Genomic DNA, 21,192 nt, shown 5'->3' on the forward strand with positions numbered 1-21,192 from the left:
AAATATTGACACTTTGGGTCCAATTTGGACATTTTCACTTAGGGGTTTACTCACTTTTGTGGCCAGCGGTTTAGATATTAATGGCTGTGTGTTGAGTTATTTTGAGGGGACAGCAAATTTACACTGTTATACAAGCTGTACACTCACTACTTTACATTGTAGCAAAGTGTCATTTCTTCAGTGTTGTCACATGAAAAGATATAATAAAATATTTACAAAAATGTGAGGGGTGTACTCACTTCTGTGAGATACTGTATATATGTTAAATATATAAATAAATATTTAGAATTCCCCAATACTCCGGAATACTCAAGGATGCAAATCAGTATATGGTATTTTAAATGTTTTTGGGAATAGGTACATATGTACCATCATACATTAATGTGCCATGGTGTTTGAATCTGTATCCTCACTCATTTTGTTTTCTTTCCCCACTCTTGGCATTGTGCTGATGCCTTTGTCATTACTATTGCAACCAGTCTACTGGGTACTAACTGTACAAACTGCTATGATTTTGTCACATTCTAAATGACAATACAAACAGTCAATCCGAAAGATTTGTTCTAAAAAACAAACCGGAACAGTGTGCAGTCTGAACATAAGTGCTTTCGTTCTTATAAAATCCAGTGATACACAGAACTACAAATTATGCTTATGTAATATTCTTGAAGGGTCTGCTGAGGGACATGACAAGAAAATGAATGTGAAAGAGAAATGAAACATTCTCCTCACCAGGAGGGTTGAAAATGACAATGTACTCCAGTAATTTCTCCATTTCTCTCTCCAGAGATGCCAGACTGATGTTCCCATTTTGATCCAGAGAGGTCAGGAACTGCACCGTTAGGTGAAGGAAGGCTTGGCACTTTAAAGTCATGTCCTAACAGTCACACAGAACAGATATAAATCATGATGCTGTAAAAATGTAGTTTGTTAATTTGCAGATTACTTGACTATCTAACCTTGTGATGTAACATTTGTGTGGTCGGCCCAAATCCAGCAGCCATTCTGAGCAATCTGATGACATGTTGTGAAGAAGTATCATGACTGAGAACAAGGGATGCTGGGTAATGTGTGCTGACGTAGCGTGTGACATTTTGATAAGAATGAAAATCTACTAGGTGCCAAGGCAGAGAAGCTGATTGGTCCAGGAGACTAAGGACAGAAGATTCCTGTAGAAGTAAATCATGGTAGATTAACCTTTAATAGGCACCCTTGAAGATGGTTAAGGTAAACAGATGACCACTCACAGGTTTGCAGAGATCCTCTTTGGCCAGAAACACCATCAGATAGAGGACAGAGACCACCATCGTCTGAGCTGAGGGGTTCAGCTGGGGGCTGAGAGAGTCACTCAGTACACTGACCCAGTTCACCTCACACAGCAGCTCTCCCATAAACAGGAAACAACTCTTTGGGCTTCCCCTCTCCACCTGAACAGCATGAAATTCAATTAATTTACTGACAACCATCTATTAAAGTATCAGTATTTTCTTATAGTTAGTACAAGAAAGACTGTTTAAATCTTAGGATTAAAACCCATTATCTTCTTCACCAAATTATTTGTCAGACTACATTGGAAGTGACTAAATGTATGTACACTACCATTCAAAAGTCTGGTGTTGGTAAGATGTTTTTTTTTTTTTTTTGAAAAAGAATGTTACAAAAATTTCTATTACAAAAAATGCTGAAAAAAATATATCACTATTTTCACAAAAAATATTAAGCAGTAAAACTGTTTTCAACGTTGATAATAATAAGATATCTCTGTTTCTTGAGCACCAAATATGCATATTAGAATGATTTTTGAAGGATCATGTGACACTGAAGACTAAAGTAATGGCTGCCGAAAATTCAGCTTTGCCATCAAACTAATAAATAGCATTTTAAAATAAAATAAAATAGAAAACAGTTATTTTACCAACCTCAAATGCCTGAATGGTGGTGTACATAGGTCTAGATGGTTTTGAAACACTATAGAGATCCTCAACCAAATACAAGTAATATATGCGATCTAAGAGTTCTGTAAGTCTCTCACATTGAAAAACTGGTTCATTAGTGTCTGATCTGGATGCAGGTCCTTCCATGGCAAACGGCTGTACTCAGTGTGGTACGTGTACAGCAGGTACTCTGGCATCTTGGGAGAGGTGCAGGTCTCACAGTAATGCATGAGATGAAACCACAGAGCTCCTCTTTGTCCTGGCAACAAGCGATCTGCAACAAAAACATTACAGATTTAAAATTACATACTGATCACATGGATTTTGAACTGAACATGTATTTCAACGGCTGAAAAAATGACTGAGCAGAAAATGGTTGAATGAATCACAACATGTGTGCGTTGTCCTGTTCGCCAAGGATGTTTACCTTTGAATTTCTCATGTAAAGTCTCCATCAAGCGTGCATATAAGCTCACTAAGCTCACTGCAGCTGCGGCATCTGATTCAAGCCAGGGAGAACAGTGAGGATGACTGTGACATACACAAGAGAGTTGTAACTCATCACTTCTGTCATCAGTGCTATAATAACCAAACCACATCAAAGCATACCTAGTGTTGTCAGTGTCAAGGAACAGAATCCACGGCTCAAACAGTTTGGCCATTTTTGCATGCAGGCTCTCAAGAGCTACATTAAAGAGAATTTTACATTAATTAATTTAATTATAAAATAGTTGCTATACAGATATAAAAGTTTGGAGTCTGTAAGAAGTCTCTTATGCTCACCAAGACTGCATTTATTTGATCAAAAATAAAAGTAATATTGTAAAATACTATTGCAATTTAAAATAACCGTTTTCTATTTAGGTACATTTTAAAATGTAATTTATAGCTCTGATAGTAAAGTGATTGTGGAAACTGTGATACATTGTTACTGAAAATCTTACTGACCCCAAACATTTGTCTGCACTATAAATATTTGGTTGCTACACATAACAGAGAGATACAAATTTGTACCTTTGACCAGTCTTGGACTTCCTACTGGTTCTTTGCTGCAATTGTTTAGTTCCAGATCAATGACGTAGGTAATCAAATCGTCCCAAAACATCTTGATTTCCTCAATGTACGGCCCCCATTTTGAGAGGAGACCAAAGCTCCTGAAGTCTCCATTAGACAGACGGAGCTTCAGGAAGTACTTTGAGAGCCATTCGATTGTTTCATCCACCTAGAAAAACAAAGTACAATCGTAATGCTCTGGCTCCGTTTGAAGTATTCAAGTCTAAAAGAGCATGTTGAATAAATAAGGAGTGTTTTGCGTTACCTGTTGAGGGGAGAGGAGGATGGAGCGGGTTTTGTTAGTCTTTATCTTAGGATGAGGAGAACAGCCCAGCACAATTAGAGACGTTCTCCAACACTCTGGACTGAGAAGCTGCTCAGAAGAGCCTGCAGGAAAGTGAATTTTTCTTCTACAGTCAATTTTTCTGAACACAAATAGCATTTTTTAAATAATTTACTTGAATTCATTTAAAGTACATTTTCAGTTTTTGGAATTTATAAATTATGATTACAGACGTCATGCTAAACTACCAAAACGGGGCAAAAGAAGGACGTTTAGAAAGACACATGAAAAATTACTATATGACAAAAATCCATAGATAATTAAATCGACAAAAGCAGATCTGGACTGATGTAGACTTTAACATTTATAAATATAATTTAGCAGACATTGGACATTTCCAGTTGTGATACTAAGCATATCTAACGCAAGTACATTTGCTACTTTTAAAAAAAATAGTGATTGTGACAAAAGGTTTGCAAGTAAATTAAAATAAATTAACCATTATACTAAGGTGATTAAATGAGGGTTTCTTTGTGATAATTTGACACAGAACCAATCAAATAAAAAACAAACAAACAATGGATGACTCTGGGTCAGAGAGAAGGAAAGACGCACTCTGCATGAGCAGACGAAGGAAGTCACTGTAGTGGTCTGGAAACTGGTAAAGCAGCAGTTCAGTCCAATGCTTGCAGAATATGTTGAAGGGCATGAGGACTTCTGGCTCAGGTTCCAGCCCACAGGTGCACAGAGCCTGATGGATTATTGCCATCAGTCGGCTACGCTCAGAGAACTGAGGCTGTGTCACCGACAGCCACTGAGTTAAGTCAAACTAGAAACAGAGCAGATTATTCAATTCAATTTTCAAAAAGTTGCAAACATGAGCTACACATTCAAAAGCAAAATGTAGAGCAATCAGAGTCTCAGAGGGCAATGGGAAGGATCCAACGTGAGGTGGTTGAAGAGTGCTGATTGCCCCGTAAATTTAAATGAGATTTTATTGTTTTTATGTTCCCGCCATTTCTGCACAAAAATCATTTTATAAACTACTCTGAGGGTTTCGATATGGGAATATGCTAATAAAATTGTGATTAAGAATATGACAGCACTGCATCACATAATTATGAACAAAACAGTGAAATCTTCTCCACACCTCTAGAAGAATTTTGATTTGGCAAATTCTTTTAACCCATAATGCTTTGCAACCTGTATGATGAACATTTACAGCATTATTCAATAAAGGAGAATTACTTTTGTGAGGAGCATGAATATGACATCACCACTGTCTATGTGGAGGGTGTTGACCACTTCCTCGTACAGAGAGACCAGCTCTGCAGGAGAGGCGTTTGGAGTGAAGTAGGGTGAGAGAAGGTTACAGAGGTGTCTATTGAGCAGGATGGTCTTCAGCATTTGTTTACATTCTGATCGGACATCCCGGATGAAGACCTACAGCCAAAGACATGCTTTATATATTCCTAACAGTTAAGACATGACAGCTGTAAATATAAAAACGACAGACACTTTTAAAAATATATATATTTTTTTAAGTCAAAAAGAGAAAACATCATTACATTCGATTACAATTAGTGCTAAAATAATGTAACATAACAATATAGTTCACTGGGTTGAAAACAATACCTGACCAAGGATCTCTATACATGACGTGAAGAACTGGCGAGTGGGTGGATGTCTCTGTGTGTCCTCACACACAAAGGACACTATCTGATAGAAAACAGTGAGGCCCACCTTCAGGATGCCAGGGGAAGGATTTAGCTTGTAAGCATTAACCAAGGCCCTAAACAAGAAAACATGATGTTCACATTTAGTGGCACAAATATAGAATGTGTAGAAACTGATTTGAGCAGGTACTGACGTGATGAAGTTTTCTGTGTGCACGGCCGCCTCAGCCAGACTTTGAGGAGGAGCTTTGATTCCATCAGCCTGTAGCCGTTTAATATCACTCTTCAGGCACTGTATCTGATTCTGCACTGGATCCAGTTTGTGCATTCTTGAGTACTGCAGCACACAATCAGGGAGAGAGAGAGAGAGAGAGCTCATGAAAATGTAGGATTTTCTGAGGGGTTGCCAGAATAGTTTATAATATTAATGCAGAGAAGACAGGAAGTCAGTTAGGGAGAAAAATAGGGGAATGAAATTTGATTCCATCATCACGGTTCAGTGGGTCTGACATAGGGTTAGACATAGTAGTAGTAGTAATTTATTTTTATTGCCATGTCAGCATCTAAGGCTGTCTTCATGGCAAAAGTTGGAATAATACAAGAGTTACATAAACACAAAATAAACAAAAATACAGCAGTTAAAATTATACAAGATTAACTTATGATAAATTTTTTTTAAATCCCATTTTTATCCCCAAGTAAAATCTTACTTTGTCTTTAGGCAAAAGGGCTTAGACATATTAGTACTTCAAGTTAAATTACTTTATAGTTACCCAGGCAAAATGTAAAATTTTTACAGTTTTTTAAGTTTACATTTTTTAGATAATGTTTTATTATTATTATTATTATTTCAGCTTTATTCAAATTAAATAATGATAAATCATCTTGGACGCTGACACCTAGTAACCCACATTACTATTATTATAATACAAAAAATCTCTCAGTTACCAATACCATTGCAGAAATGTGCTAATTGCAGTCAGTCATGATTAATGTATTGCGCAAGTGTCTAATAATGGGGGGGGTTACTATGATAAAGTGAATAGTATTCAGCAGGTCATGTGATCACAACATTCCGCACCCATTAGGCGACCCACTCCATGTACAGAAAAACAACTTTTATTTGGCTCCTGAATATGACTGAAGTCTCCATCTCATGTGAGTGTACATGATTTAAAAAATTTAAAAAATGTGTGTACAACTTTTTAACCAAGAAGCACAAAGTACACCATTAGAAATAGCACAGAGCAGAAGGACTGAAATGGCAGATATTCACCTTAACAGTGATATGTGCGGGACCCTGGCAGGGCTGTCCGCCTTTGCCACGGCACTCTAACTGCATTGAGAGCTGGTCTTCTCGGTTGATGTAGAGCTGCGGCAACACCTCCAATAGTTCATTGTCTAGAACGACCTGCTGTGTTTCCCGGACCGTTGCCATCCTGAGAAGAGGACACAGTCGTGATTTAAAACACCATTTAGCACATACGGAGATGCAAATACAGCACTACTGCGTATCATTGAGTAATTTGAGAGGCACCAGTTATTTTTCACAGCACTGGAGACTTACTTAACATGCACTTACGGACTATAAGTGAGTTTTGACATCAGTTTATCAATCAATACATGCTTCAAAGAGAGAGAGAGTAAGTGCTCATGTATTGAGTCTTACTTGGCTTGATGCTGGAGCTTAGCAAGGTCTTCCTGAATTAAGGCAGTGGAGATTTTCTCATCAGCCAAGCTCTCAGTGGGAATGTCAGGCACTGGAGCGTTCACAGGCACGAGCAACAGTGCCCCCTGGGGAGCATCATGCTTTCTCAGATGAGTGAGAATACGCTCCCTTGCTGTAAATAAATACAAGAGGAATATATAATTTTGTGCAAAAAGTCAAATCTGCTGTACAATGAATCTGTGACAATCACTATGCTCTAAATATCCAACAACCAAAAAGATGTTAACATCTTTTTTATTATACAAAACTGTAACTTGAACATGCTGAAAAGGGGCTTGTTTTTTTTTTTACATAAATGCAGTCTCTGACTTAGAAAGTCATGTGTGTTTTAATTAAATGTGCCTGAAGCAAACAACTGTAACATTCCTAAAGAGAATCACTATTTCATATTTTGACTGCTTTATATAAGAGAATACAGACATCAGAGTATGATTATCAGTGGAAAGTGGGCTCAGTACCAGCCAGAGGATTGATGAAGTCAGTGAAGATGGAGAAGTTGGTGTTCTGGGAGAGTGCGGGTTCATTTTTGACCTTTGACCACAGACTGAGCACTTCCTGCAGCTCATGCTGGACCTGCTCAATGTCCACATGCTCCATCCACACCTCCTAAAGATGAAGTGACACACAGACCTGCCATCAATTCATATTTCATAATGTATTGTGTCAAAAATACCTTCAGTATCACCTGAAAATATGCATCTGAACAGAAAATAAAATAATTTCAAAAAAGGCTCATTTATAAAACGTGACATTTATCAAAAAATGTTTACAGGCATTTTCCATACATTGCTAAGTGTTTAATGCAAATGACATGCAAATGCAACTCTTCTAGCTCTTATATCTGATTAAGCTCTTATATCAGATGTGGCAGAATATTTTCCAAATGTCCAGAGAAAGTATGAGTAAAATATATGTTTAAACAGTAATACTACTGTTTAAAAGTTCAACGTTTGAGGTCTGTAAGTTAAAAAGTTTGAGGTCAGTAATTTTTTAAAAGAAATTAATACTTCTATTTAGTACGAATGCATGAAATTGATTATTGAAAATAAAGACAGCTTCATTGTTGCATTTCTATTTCAAAATTATTTTGAACTTTCTGTTCATTAAAGAATCTGGAATAAATGTATCACGGTTTCCACAAAAATATTAAGCAACTGTTTGTAACACTTATAATAATAATAAGAAGAAATGTTTGTTGAGCAACAAATCAGTATATTAGAATAATTCATATTTGAACGAAGGATCATGTGACACTGAACACTGAAGTAATGGTTGAAAAAAATTAAGCTTTGCCATCACAGGAATAAACTACACTGAATTATTAAAATGTAAAAACGTTCTTTTAAATTGCAATAACACTTCACAATATTACTGTTTTGACTATATTCTTGATCAAATGCAGCCTTGGTGAGGATATGAAACTACTTTCAAAAACATTAAAAAAATCTTACCAACCCCAAACTTTTTAACGTATAGATTTGTTAAACTGACAGCTTGACATTTTATATTTAAATGGTTTTAAATTACATTTCCATTCAAAACCATCTACTAAATCCTTAGGATGGCTCAGACCTCTTAAAGATAAAAATGAAAGAATGCACTCTGCTGGACTCAAACAAACCCTCACCTGCTGGCGCTGCATGATTTTGGCTAGACGATGGGTGTCATACTGCTTTGGCAAAGAGGGCAAGTAAATTTCCTGCTTCTGAAGGTTTTCATCATCCAGCCACAAAGCAAATACAGTGAAGAGCCTGAATAATAAGAGTTTGACATTTAAAAATGTATTTTCTGTTCTAACATGTCATAACATATGGTTGAATGATAAGGCTTCTATTCACAAATTAAATGTAACCTAAAATGGTCACACTTTATTTTGTGCTTAACTTGAGAGTAATACAAATGAAGAACACATCTTGGAAACAGTATCAAGAATGTTTCTTTCAGATGCTGTAGTCACTTAACACTCAATAGTACTCAACAGTAAATAGAATAATGGATGTTGAGAGAACAAAACTCTGGACATTACCGCACAAGTTCAGTGTGCAGCTCAGGAGAGGTCATGTACTGGGTGATGGGCGTCTCTGGGGTGAGCAGACCATCACTGGATTCACTGCTTGAGCATGGCACATTCAAAGCCTTGCTGGCAGCATGGTGGAAGTCAGACACTTCAACCAGCCGCTGTCTGAGACTTTTTAACAAGGAGAGATGGGCCGCACCATGGAAGTAACGCCTCCCAATACAACCTTTCACCTCCAGCCTGATGGTGTCAAAAAATAAAGAAATAATAAAAATCAGAGGCAAGGGTTCAGAAATACCCATAATCAAACAAACCACTGTAACACAACTAACAAATATTATACATTACTCTAAGGCAAAATATACATTCATTACTGCAAAATAAACCTTGAGTGGGTCATCAGGACCCTGAAACAGAGCATTATCCAAAAAAAAAAATATATATATAACAGACATAAAATATTGATGTGTGCTGGAATTCTTTCGATATTTTAAAAGAAAGGGATTGTAGAGTTCAATTATTTTAGAATCAGAATTAAAACTGATATTGTGCAGATACAAAATAATAATACACTGACAAACAAGACATGAAATGCATCTGACATTATGTTCAACACACAACAGACAACAGAACACAGACAGGCAAAGAGCTGGAACATCAGTCTTGTGAGTCATCAGTACTGCTACATAAAGCTTAGAGTAAAATCTGGTGAAACATGAAATGAGTGAAATCATCAAGAAGAAACGAGTACAAAAAGGGAAATGAGGGGGAGGAAGAAAAAAAGAAGGCAAGAGGAACAGGGTGAACATCTTCACTTGAATATAGCACGTACAACATGTACTTTGAATCCAACATGCACTTCTGTCACTAAAACAAATTCCTCGTATGTGTAAACATTCCTGGCAATAAAGCTCATTCTGATTCTGATTAAGTAACAACTGCACTTTAGTGAAGTGAAATAGCATGATAATATATCTAAAACGTTTGGAAGTCTTCATTTTAAGAAGCCAGGTACTAAAAATCACAACAACAAGCCAAATAAAGACAGAATGTTTCCATGTTTAACGTACCCAAACTCTGGTCCAGGTTGACGGAGGTAAAGTTGGAAAAATTTCTGCCAAAACAAAGGCAGGAGTGGATGATCTGCAGGGGTAGCTAAAGCTTGTTGAGCCCAGCGATAGATCATCAGTCTCTGCAGGGATGGGACGACTTGAAGCTTAAGGCGCACCTGGGCTTTCTTACAAACCGAAAACAAACAGGTTAATGAGGTTGCATGTTTACTGTACTATGAATACATAAAAACATTTACCGGTACCCAAACCTTTTGACCAATTAATTTCTATCATCTTTCCATGATGATACTTTTCATGATTAATGGATACATTGGTATTTTTTTATATTTGAAATTACTTAATTAAACATATCACTAATAAGACAAAATACATAGCCCCTAAGGGAATATGGGACATGAGTTTGGAGGAAAAAGTTAGTTAATGTGCTCGCAAATGTTTTGCATTGCCCCGAGAAACTTTGTGTTAAAAACTTTGCACAAAAAAAAGAACAATTCTTCCTCACATCTCATGTTTATTTCATCACCATGTCTCCTTAGGGGCTTCATAACGAAAGGACTGATGTATCAGGTAGATGAGTTTTACTCTAAATAGGTGTTTCAATTCCAGTCCTCGTGACCCCCCGCTCTGCACATTTTGTATGTATCTCTTATCAAGTTAGACGTTTGACCGTAAGTGCCCTGCGAAGTGGACATCACAGGATATTCCGCCAGTTCAAAGGGAGTGTATATGTTCCATTCAAAGGGCATTAAAGTGTGTGAGAGGTAAATTTAAATTGTATTTATTTACAGAGGTATATTATGACACACTGTACACTTCTCTAGTAAGTTTCATCTGTGTGTGAAGATGCTGCAGGCCGTGGCGTAGTGCAAATCAAAAATGAATGAATGTTCGAAGTGAAGTAAACTGTAATTCCCATGCTCAGGGAGTAGGGAGCAATGAACACTGTGTAGGGACCATGTCAATCGGAACACAGTTCATGCATGGAGCTCTCTTCTAACGAGCTGGTTATCTGAATCAGGTGTGGTAAACAAGACACATGCAGAGCGGGGGGTCAAGAGGACTGGAATTGAGAACCGCTGCTATAAAGAACCATCCACGAAGTGAAAAATCTAGACAATCTTAAAACAATTTTAACATTCTTTGATTATTTCAGGAGCGCTCAAAACGTTCTCTTTGATGTGACTGCACACGGTAACTGTAATGGAGAGGAGAAGGTACGAGCAGAATGAAAGTGTACTTTCAGAGCCTGATCTGGTGTGTAAGCAGGGTTCGAGAGGAGCTCATGCTCCAAACAGCGTCGCAGCTGAGAGTCTTCCTCGAACATTGTCTCCATGTTGAGGACCAACCAAGCAAACCACACCTTAAAACAAAATAAAAACACAGAGAGGGAAATGATGACTAAAAGTAATCAGATCTAGATGCGCTGTATAAGCAATAACCTGTACATACCTCTCCTGTGAGAGAATTACCCTCAATGAAGGATGGAGTAACATTTCCTGCCACTATCCAGCCCATGAGAGATGAGAGCAAACCTCTGTCTCCATGGTAACCTAATGTGCTCTAAAAGGCAAATCCAAAAACACATACAAAACCATTTCTAAGTATTTTGCTTTAAGCCATTTGTTAAAAGAAGGCTGTTGAAACATCAACCAAGAGAAAAAAAACCTTATGTTGTTTGTAGAGAAGTTTCTGGAGACAATCCTCTTGTTGGTGAAGAAATGCAGCGCGGCACAGGTGGTCCAGAAGGTAGAGAACAGCTTTGTCTCGATGCCAGAGGTTCTGTTCTGTCAAAACCTGAAGCCAGAACTCAAGAACAGCCACTGCGCCAACACGTCCGGGCATGGAGCTCTCCAGAATATGAGCCTGAAGGACAGTAAGATCTTCCCATGATTTTAAAAACCTACACGTTCAGGTTTTAGTTGAAAGGTTTTGTATTTAAAATGTAATTCATTTATTTTAATTTATAGAGTGAGTACGATTTGTAGTGTGTACATTTTTTAATGACTGAGTTGGATCGTATGATGAATAAGTGCCAAGTATATACGGAAATTCCCTTAAACATATTTCAAAATCCCACCTGGATCACACTGTTTAGGAGTTTGATGTTCTCACATGTAGAGGTACCAATCAGATGCTGGGCCACCTTCTGTGTGACCTGCTGGGTCACACCCTGAGTCCCACTATCCAGCTGCAAAAAGAGCTGCATACAGCTCAGAAACCTGATTAACATTTGGAGAAATGCATTAGTATTGCTTACATACCTACAGCAATAAATAAATTAATTTTTTATGCTGTAAATTAAAAAAAAAACACATTCCAAGGATGATGTAATGTCTGACAGAAAAGGATAAATATATGACAATATAAACATAAATGATCTTAACTGTTCATTCTTGAGCAGGTAGAACTGGCAGTGGTAGACCAGAGGAAGAATGTTTTCCAGTATGTGCACTACAGCTTTGAGATGACGGGACTGAACCAGAGTCTTCAGCAGAGATATTCCGTCACTGCAGAACTTCTCCAAACTGTCAAATGCAAAACACTGAAAATGAATTCATGTTACTAGATTTGGATTTTCATCCTGCCTGGAACATTACTGTTGATGAATCAGTCAGTCTATGGTCACTACACTTCATCTATTAGAATGATAAGAGTCGCAATATTCTTTCCAAACCTGTGCCCAATGGTGGTCATGTCAATAGCCAGAAAACAGCCGATGGGGATGCCTGCTTTGACTGCTTTGAACACTGGGTGCATGGTGGGAGAGTCTGTGATCTCAGGCACACTGGGGGCGCTGGAGGAGGGAAGAGGGCACCAGGCATCCTGAGGACTTATTTCATTGGCATGGAGTTTTAGCCTCAGAACCAGGTCCCAGGCCCACTGGTTAAAGGAGGATTCTGGAGTATGGCCGAGCCGCACCACGTTAGCCAGGTAAGACACCTGCAAAAAGTTATCATGCAGAAAATATGAGCTGATAACAGGACAAAAGGCACTAGGAAGAACATGTTTATTCTTTGAGGAAACTTGTTAACTATTAACTATTACAAGTGGCAGATTAAACTTTTGGCTATTATTTCTGCTGATAAATGGAGGTGAACCATTGCAAACTAGACCTTTTACACAGATTAATATGGTCTGTATTAGCTTTATTCTGCATTACTCCACCCCCACACAATAGCAAAGCCATATCAATGCTGATGACAATCAATGTTAATTAAAAGCCTTATTTCAGTATGTGAAACTTACCTGTTTGATGCCTTCTGAGAAGATTCCACCATATGGTTTGTCTGTGAGATATTTTTGATATGACTCAATCACCAAAAGTGCGACTTCACTGTGCAAAGATGCTGGTAGAATGAGACAACCATTCTGTTGGTGAGAGAGAAAGTTATACTTCTTATTGTGAATATATACAACGCTTAAAAAAAGCTAAATTAATGGTCAGATTAACCACACGAGGAATTAGTTTGTATCAGGCCTATCATCGACTCATCAGGGAACATCAAGATTTAGCACAAAAGTACACTTTCCATGAACACATCTGTTAGATAATAAAGCAGCGCTTGTCTTTCCATATTCATGACTGAGACTCACAGGCTGAAATCTCCAGTTAAGGCCTTCTAGTATGATGCAGGCTAATCTGTTCTCCACAGCAGTGAGACTGAAGTTCAACAGCCAATCTCGGATCAACCCCACCTCAGCTTGAGCTGGCGTCCACAAGTGCACGGGCAACTCCTTGAACAGGTACAGTGACACCTGGAGAGATAATTATAATTAGGGCAAGTAATAGAATGTATCAGTATTTGCTGATCATTCAAAGACATTTTTGTGGCAGATAAGTAAACCATTGAACAGACAATACAAAAAGTGGCTTTAAATGCCAATATATTGTTTGTTTTATTTCCCTATCATTGAACAGAAGCCTATCACTGGCCTATAGTTCATAGAAATCTCACCTACAATTCAATCTACATCTCGTGACATGACTGCCACAATTTTAACAAGATTGAGTAGTCCAAATTTTAAAAATGTATCCCAAGACTGCATTCCGTTCTGCTTCTACAACAGCTGTTCTGAATGCAAATTTAGTGTCGCTTGCTCAACTGTTGTTCTTCATCATTCTCTGATCATCCAGTTACTACAGAGATCAGTAATCAAGTGTGACTCTTAAAACAGTTCTTATGTCGTTGGTGGACTGACAGATGCTGTACTTCACTCACCATGCCCACTTTCTCTATGGTCTCTCTCAGTCTCTCCAACAGCACAGTGATGATGTGAGGGTGGGCAGTCGCTATAGCTGCAAGCAACTCCCGCCCAACTTTAGAAAAGATCTCACGGGTGGTGATACTAACATAGGCCACCTTACAGGAAAGAGTAATCAAACATTTATTGCATTTAAAACATCTGGATGATGTTATGCTTAGATGATGGATTAATCATAAAGGTCTTCAGTAAAAGTTCAGAAAAAAAGTCAAATCACCTCGTATATCTCTAGCACTATGTTCCTGACAAATTCAGGGTCTACGTCGGTACGTCTGGGCTGGGCCATGTGTGCAAACGTTGTCAAGAGGCAGATTCCATCTGAGCTGTTTATCTCTGACAGCCAGTGCTGAAACTTCTCCTGATGGCTTGGTTCTGGACATAAATAAACACACAGTAAACCAGTGGTCCACAACCAGGAGACTGGGACCCACGAGGGGGCCTCAGCACACTTCCAAAGGGGGTCTCAAGATGACTTAAAATAATTTAAAATAAGCTAAAAGAGCTACAAATCAAGACGTAAGCTGCCATATTTTAATTGATTCAAATAACAACTACTATGTTTTATGTAAAACCATGGTCATGGTCTTAGAAAAACTGTAAATCACAAATGACTTGAAAAGCCAATGGAAATTCATTGGTAAAAAAGTCTAAACACTGAAGAACATTGTTATTGAAGCGGAATTTATGTATTTATAATTGTTTTACTTAAAGTGAGCAGCTTTATCAATACAGCAAATTTAGCACAAATATCTTAGATGGGTCTTCATATATTGTCTTTGACAATGGAAGGCCTTAAACACTGCTCTAAACTACTCTTTTTGTGTTCACCAGCATCAGATGTGCTTGGTGTCTCACCTCTGAGCCCCTGAATACAGTCCTCAGCACTCAGGCTACAGCTTAGCTTCTCCAGACTGTCCATCTCTGCACACTGCATAATGTAGAAGATCTTCCACAGCATGGAGCTGGATAACGTGCCATAGGGCATCTCAGACATAAACAGCCATATGCCCAGTCTGTCAACCAATAAAGGGTTAGTTAAATAGGTACGGCTTCAGAAAGAGATGTGCATAGTAAAGTATTGCTTTAGTTGAAATCTTTTATTGACAGCAAACTTAGAGAGAAGACAGAAAATAATTTAGTGAGAGAGAGGGGGAATGGGTTCAGGGCACAATGCAGGCCAGATGTGAACCTATTTCTCCCATATAAGCACCAAAGCTTGATGTCTGGAGCGTGTGCACTAATAGTTAGGCCCCAGCTCTGGAATTACTCTATACCTCTTGGCCTTGAGCACATGCAGCACTGCTCTCAGGAAGAGATGGTCAAACTCCACCTGCAGCTTCTCCATTGAAAACGACTGTTCCTGCATTGTGGTCCTGCTCACACCTGTCAGGTTGATGTACTGCGCCCAGTGGTCACTAACATAACAGAGCGTCATCCTAGAACAAGGAAAAAAAAAAAAACAACTCAAAGGTCTACTCTGTAAAAAAATATGTGATGTCAGTATCTAGTTATGAAAGCCTACCGAATAGTTTCTATAATGCAAAAAATATACGCAATAATATCTGTAATTTGTCAGGACATTTTATAGTATGAAAAAGGCTTAATTAAATGAATAAAGCTTACAAACCGAATCATGTAACCAATTCTCTTCACAAATTGGCGATAACGTGCTCTGTTGTAAGTCTGCAAGCCGACAGCAAGCAGTTCGACCAGTGAAGAAGCAAATGCAAATATCTTCATCATCTTTTGACTGGTGGTGGCTTGAGGCTGATAGTCGCCTATTGGCAAGAGTGACATTTAACAGTTCAACTAATCAGAAGTGGTATGAAATGTCAACTTTAACATACAAATAACTGTTCTAAGGATTTCTAAGTCTTTAGGGAAATGCATGCCATAAGCTTTTTTCCATTTCGGATCCCCATTCACTTTCATTATATAGACTAAAATGGCCGGTACATATTTCAATATTTCCTCATTTGTGTTCTATGGGAAAAGTCACATGAGGGTGAGAAAATAATGACAAAATTTGCCTTTCTTGGTGAACTATTCCTTAAACAGCCAGTGATCACTATACAATCTACTGACCAGTAAATAAGGAGAGTCAGACATACATCAAAAATTACATGGCTGTCTCCACTCAGTTATGTGGCATGACAACAGTCTCACCTTCAGAGCAGATACCCAGTAAGTGTTTGAAGAGCTCATCAAAGGGAAACTGAGAGAACAGAGAAACCAGATCATCCTCAGACAGCAGCATCCAGCTTGTTTCTGGGTCTTCATCCTGAGAAAGATCACAAGAGTGTTACAGTAGGCATCACATGGGAGTATGGTGTATGTTTTTGTTGGTGGTTACATAAGAGACACAAAATAGTGACACTTTTGGTCTGCTGACAGAATTCCTGACGGCAATATATGCAGTGAGGTCTGAAGCCATTAGCAAAAAATAAAAGTCTTCTGTTTTTCATTTTCATAATTTAATAAGAATTAGCATAACTATTTGAGTTCAGTCAATCTCTTAAAAAGCATTAACAGGGGCCGAGCAGAGATGTCAGTTTCACGATGGACCCTTACCTCCTCTCCACCCTCATCCACTAGCGTCCAGTTACCAGACGCAGGTCCTGGAAGACTGTTGTTGCCCTTCGCGTCACTGGGCGTCATGTGTCCCAGGAAGTCTGCACGATGCCTGCATGTCAAACACACTCCAGATTCAATGAAACGGACAACGCAAAGCTAAAATGTCTTCATCTCCAGTTCATGCTTTTTGTTATAACTATTTTAAACCAAAGTAATAGCTTTTTGAGTCAGACTCAATGGTGATGATATAAACAATAATAGAGATCATATTAAAGGACAAAATTCAATGGATCATGAGGTCAATTTCCAATAAAGCTAATCGTTACCTCACTGGAGACATGAGGATAGCCAGGGCCTGCATGAAATGATACACTCCAGATGGGTTATCCAATACTTTGATCTATGGAAGCAAAGTAGGTTCAATGACTATTATAAGACAAGCAGGTATTTGAGATTTTTTAAAACATATATTTTTACATTTCCCTGTTAGCATTTACTACGTCACTGTTTCAGCTCATGTGAGTCACATATCACGGCTCTGCTTCAGTACCTGTAGGAATGGCACAGCCCATTTCCCCACACCTGCCGGGCAGCAGAGCAGGTGGTTTAGGATGAACAGATGATCTCCTGTAGAACCGACCTGATGCAGCACAGATGCCTGGATGGTGAAAAGCAGATCTTTTAAACTAGCTCCTTTTAAATCTGGAGTAATGTAAGGGTATTCATATTGCAAGCTTAGAATAATATATTTACAAGCAATTTATAGCTACTAATATTTTATATAAACTAAATATTACAAATACACTATTGTTCAAATGTCCAATTTCTTATGTTTTTGAAAGTCTCTTATGCTTACCATATTTCTTTTAGTTTATTTGATCAAAAATACAGTAGAAACAGTACTATTGTGAAATATTATTATTATTTAAAATAGCTGTTTTGCATTTTTATATACAGTATTAAATAATTAATTAATATTTTCTTATATTATGATCTCATGTTATCTTAGCATTGCAATTTTTCAGTTCATCAGCTGGTTATTGGGGTCTTTACCAGCCTCTGAAGCCATAGATGGATGTCAGCCTGAAACTGAGAATCATCTAGCACCCGTCGGGTGAAGATGAACAGCACACTGATGCTCTCCTTCAGCGGTTGCAAAGAGGAGGGTTGAGACTTTGGACTCACTGAGAAGTTAAATAAAACAAAACAAACCACACAAAAATCAATAGACAGCATGACATTCAAAATCACAGACAGAATTACTTTCAGCAGTAATCCTATCCTTTTTCAATGATGAGTATGACCAGACAAAACAAAAGTGATAAATTTGTCAGTTTTGGTCCAGTCTTTGGATAAAAGTGTCTACTGAATACACACAAACATAGATTTAATATGCCTCAAAATTATTTATTAATTTAATTAGCCTTAAAATGAACATGTTTACCTTTGTCAGAGACTGATGTTTTATCAGACCAAACAACCAGTGTAATATATGAAAGTATTTCTGAAAGTCATTGTACTCATTAGCAAACAGTGTAAACTAACCAATTGTTTGTGTTTCATGTACAGTCTAGACTTATCAGTGTGAACTTGCCTGTGCTTGTATCTTGCACAGCCACACTCTTGGTGGTGGGGTTACTGCTGAGCAAGCGGTAGAGATAAGACTCCACTTGCAGACGGGACAGGATGGAGGTGTATGAGTGCAGGGCCACTGTCTGATGGAGAATTTCTGCTTTTGCAGAAAACAGATGCTTCAGCTCAGCTAATGCTGCCTCGTTCAGTGTCACCTGCTGGTAGCAGTGGTAGCCATACACCTTGGTCTGATCCGCACATACACCCTGTAAAGCAAACAGGTGTGTTTGTGATGAATTACATAGACCAATGCAATGTATTTTTGTGCTACAGGCATGGTGTGACTTAAACAAACAGCTGGGTTTACAGTTTTGACATGGACATACTATAAAACTTTATTAGACTGGTGATCACACTACTACAAGTCAACATTTAGCTGATCAGGGTTGTGTCATTCACCAATTCCTGAATTTGTTTTGAATGGGACTTGACTCTAGTTGAATTCAAATAAATTCATATTCAAAGATATTCATATAGCTTTAACTACTGAAGAAAGGCTTTTTTTTTTAGATAATTAAAAGACTGTCTTGACATTTCACAGTTTAAAGGCTTTAATAGAACTATATTTAGACAGAAAGATAGACAGATAGAGACAGACAGATACACCGACAGACACAGACAGAACAATAGACAGAATGACAAAAAGATAGACAGGTTGTCTTGACATTTTAAAGTTTATAGGATTTAATAGAACAATATTTAGATAGAACAACTGACAGACAGACAGACAGACAGATAGATAGACTTGACATTTTAATCGAAAAATAGAGTAGAAATAGAACAATAGATGATAGAAAGACAGACAGATAGAAAAAAGAGCAACAGACAGATAAAAGGCACAGCAGATAGACAAATAGATAAAAAGAACAATAGACAGACAGAAAGATGGATAGACAGATATGTTAGTATGACTCACCTGTAATGAAAGCCTTTCATCCTTGAAGCTCCACAGGCGATTCTGCACGTTTTTGCAGTCCGAATTGGCAGCCTGCAGTTCAGTCTGGGCCTGCGTCAGCTGCTTACGGCACCTCCAGTAGCTCAGCAGCAGCTCGTACAGCTCATGTCCTTCTTGGTGGGCCAGACTCTGGAACTCTGTTTCAAGAATCTCCACGTTTTCCAACCAGGAACCGGGTTCCCATGTACGTAGCTGCTCGCTAGTGAAGGGCTTCACAGACTGGCAGGTCCTGGGCAGCTCTGGGTAAAGCCTCTCCCTGGGTCTCTCCACGTCAGCGACCTCCACAGGGACCAAGCTGGGCGGGGAGGATTCCTGGTTAGCCAGAGGAAGAACAGCTGGAGCTACTTGTCCCTCAGAGGCCACTGGCATAAAGGAAGCATCTAACAGTCCATAGGTGATAGAATACGAGCCCTCCGAAAGCTGAGGTTCAGAGCAGGAAGATGGGATAGATGGATATATAGAAGGGACACTAAATGGCTCAAGTTTAGCACTAAGAGTTTTGGGATCGCTTTGCTGGGATTCAACGGGTGCTGAAGTTTGTTCCACCCGAGGTGCCATGTCTTGTAATGGCGTTTTATGCTCTTTCTCTTCATTGCAAGATGGTTTCTTCGCTATTTCAGTCGTATTTGACAAGAGCACTTGGTCCTTTTCAGCTTTGTCATTATGGTCTAGTGAGGTCTGAGTGGCGGGTGGTTTCAGATCAGGGTCTGGAGGCACATGAGAAAGGCTGAGGGGGACATCAGTGAACTCTGAAGCTGACGCTGACTCATTAAATTCTCTAGAAGGTCCCGAGGGCTGTCTAACACTCTCTGACTGTATCTCCTTTTTGACCTGTTAATGAAGCATAACTATTTTTAGGATTATGAGTAATTTGCATCTTTAATAAAAACAAGATCTAAAGTGTCAAAATTTAAAGTGTAGTAAGAGAAGTATATGGGTGTGTTTTCACCTGTGGCTTCCCACTGGATTTGGACTTTGACTTTTTGGGTCTCACAGCCTCCATCTCCACACAGGTATCCACATTATTGTTATAAAATTACTCCATTCCTCTAGACCCACACAGAACCCTGCAGCACACAAGTAATGAAGCTTTAAATGAGAGAAGTCTCAGATACCTTTCAATTTCATATGGAAAGAAAATGCAATGAAAGGGAAAGGTGACTGAGACTATCATTACTAAACATTCAGCAACATCCCTTTTTGTGTTTCACTTAAGAAAGAATGACATATGCTTTTGTAACAACTTTCTATAGCACTACAATCATAGATAGATAGATAGATAGATCTTTCACTCAAGAAATAAAGTTTCACTCAATAAATAAAGTCACATGGGTTTATAACATGAGCACGAGTAAATTATGAGATAAAACAATAACATTTATATGGAACTAATAGCGTTTAAGGCGAAAATAGAATAGAAAACGAAACCACAAATGTAAAAAAACGCAGCGGAAATTCTAGAGGTAGGAGATTCCACCATCCATATCAGCATGTAAAAGCCAACTGACAGCAACAAAACATTGAAGAGTCCGATCAGTAGTTCATATCCAGCTGTTTCAACTCTCTTTCTATTCTTAACAGTGGATTAATTAGTTGCTATTTCCACGAAGAACGCTGTTATTTCTAGTAAAATGTAAACCGACATAGACAGCTACATCATAGGACTGCAGGGAGGAGCGGATCAACCCACATAACCCCTGCAAACATTGGTGATTCGCTCTCCCAGCAAAATCATCTCAGAATCATCCCGTGTGAAAGGAAGATTAGTATAACTCACCTAGGTGATATTAGTCTTTTAAACAGCAGCTGTCAGTCAGTCATAAAGCTTTGGCGGAGCTGTCAGCTCTTCAGGGTTTGTTTTGTTCCTGGACGCTATCGCAATACAGATCACGTGTCCCTCTCATAGGTCCCTCCACCCTCCAATGGCGAGCAGAAAGGGACAAAACGCGAAGAAATTATGATGCACTATGTAAAATTTGATACATTTTAGTGTTACTCGTTGA

The 21,192-nt window shown here is 38.5% G+C and overlaps 1 protein-coding gene across 1 annotated transcript in view; it reads right to left on the minus strand.

Moving 5' to 3' along the window:
• The window catches only part of LOC107708644 (ectopic P granules protein 5 homolog), a 26,656-nt gene extending 5,587 nt beyond the window's left edge, over positions 1-21,069 (minus strand). The window contains exons 1-40 of the mRNA XM_016512933.1: positions 20,967-21,069; positions 20,139-20,256; positions 19,151-20,020; positions 18,197-18,440; positions 17,656-17,786; positions 17,153-17,260; positions 16,929-17,002; positions 16,600-16,711; positions 16,195-16,309; positions 15,656-15,806; positions 15,303-15,464; positions 14,884-15,041; positions 14,246-14,400; positions 13,986-14,126; positions 13,360-13,521; positions 13,012-13,134; positions 12,440-12,705; positions 12,150-12,290; positions 11,843-11,984; positions 11,431-11,628; positions 11,215-11,325; positions 11,003-11,125; positions 9,763-9,929; positions 8,702-8,932; positions 8,303-8,426; positions 7,134-7,281; positions 6,616-6,787; positions 6,223-6,385; positions 5,141-5,283; positions 4,906-5,062; positions 4,519-4,713; positions 3,886-4,099; positions 3,253-3,374; positions 2,949-3,156; positions 2,544-2,619; positions 2,362-2,465; positions 2,033-2,208; positions 1,248-1,427; positions 960-1,169; positions 733-877 (exon numbers count right to left, since the gene is read on the minus strand). Coding sequence (XP_016368419.1) covers positions 733-877; positions 960-1,169; positions 1,248-1,427; positions 2,033-2,208; positions 2,362-2,465; positions 2,544-2,619; positions 2,949-3,156; positions 3,253-3,374; positions 3,886-4,099; positions 4,519-4,713; positions 4,906-5,062; positions 5,141-5,283; positions 6,223-6,385; positions 6,616-6,787; positions 7,134-7,281; positions 8,303-8,426; positions 8,702-8,932; positions 9,763-9,929; positions 11,003-11,125; positions 11,215-11,325; positions 11,431-11,628; positions 11,843-11,984; positions 12,150-12,290; positions 12,440-12,705; positions 13,012-13,134; positions 13,360-13,521; positions 13,986-14,126; positions 14,246-14,400; positions 14,884-15,041; positions 15,303-15,464; positions 15,656-15,806; positions 16,195-16,309; positions 16,600-16,711; positions 16,929-17,002; positions 17,153-17,260; positions 17,656-17,786; positions 18,197-18,440; positions 19,151-20,020; positions 20,139-20,192 — 6,676 coding nt within the window. The 5' untranslated portion in view covers positions 20,193-20,256; positions 20,967-21,069. The remainder of the gene's footprint in view (positions 1-732; positions 878-959; positions 1,170-1,247; positions 1,428-2,032; positions 2,209-2,361; positions 2,466-2,543; positions 2,620-2,948; positions 3,157-3,252; positions 3,375-3,885; positions 4,100-4,518; positions 4,714-4,905; positions 5,063-5,140; positions 5,284-6,222; positions 6,386-6,615; positions 6,788-7,133; positions 7,282-8,302; positions 8,427-8,701; positions 8,933-9,762; positions 9,930-11,002; positions 11,126-11,214; positions 11,326-11,430; positions 11,629-11,842; positions 11,985-12,149; positions 12,291-12,439; positions 12,706-13,011; positions 13,135-13,359; positions 13,522-13,985; positions 14,127-14,245; positions 14,401-14,883; positions 15,042-15,302; positions 15,465-15,655; positions 15,807-16,194; positions 16,310-16,599; positions 16,712-16,928; positions 17,003-17,152; positions 17,261-17,655; positions 17,787-18,196; positions 18,441-19,150; positions 20,021-20,138; positions 20,257-20,966) is intronic.
• Positions 21,070-21,192: the final 123 nt, after the last annotated feature.

The sequence above is a fragment of the Sinocyclocheilus rhinocerous genome, unplaced genomic scaffold, assembly GCF_001515625.1.
Source record: "Sinocyclocheilus rhinocerous isolate Xijiao unplaced genomic scaffold, SAMN03320098_v1.1 scaffold1858, whole genome shotgun sequence".
Lineage (NCBI taxonomy): Eukaryota > Metazoa > Chordata > Actinopteri > Cypriniformes > Cyprinidae > Sinocyclocheilus > Sinocyclocheilus rhinocerous.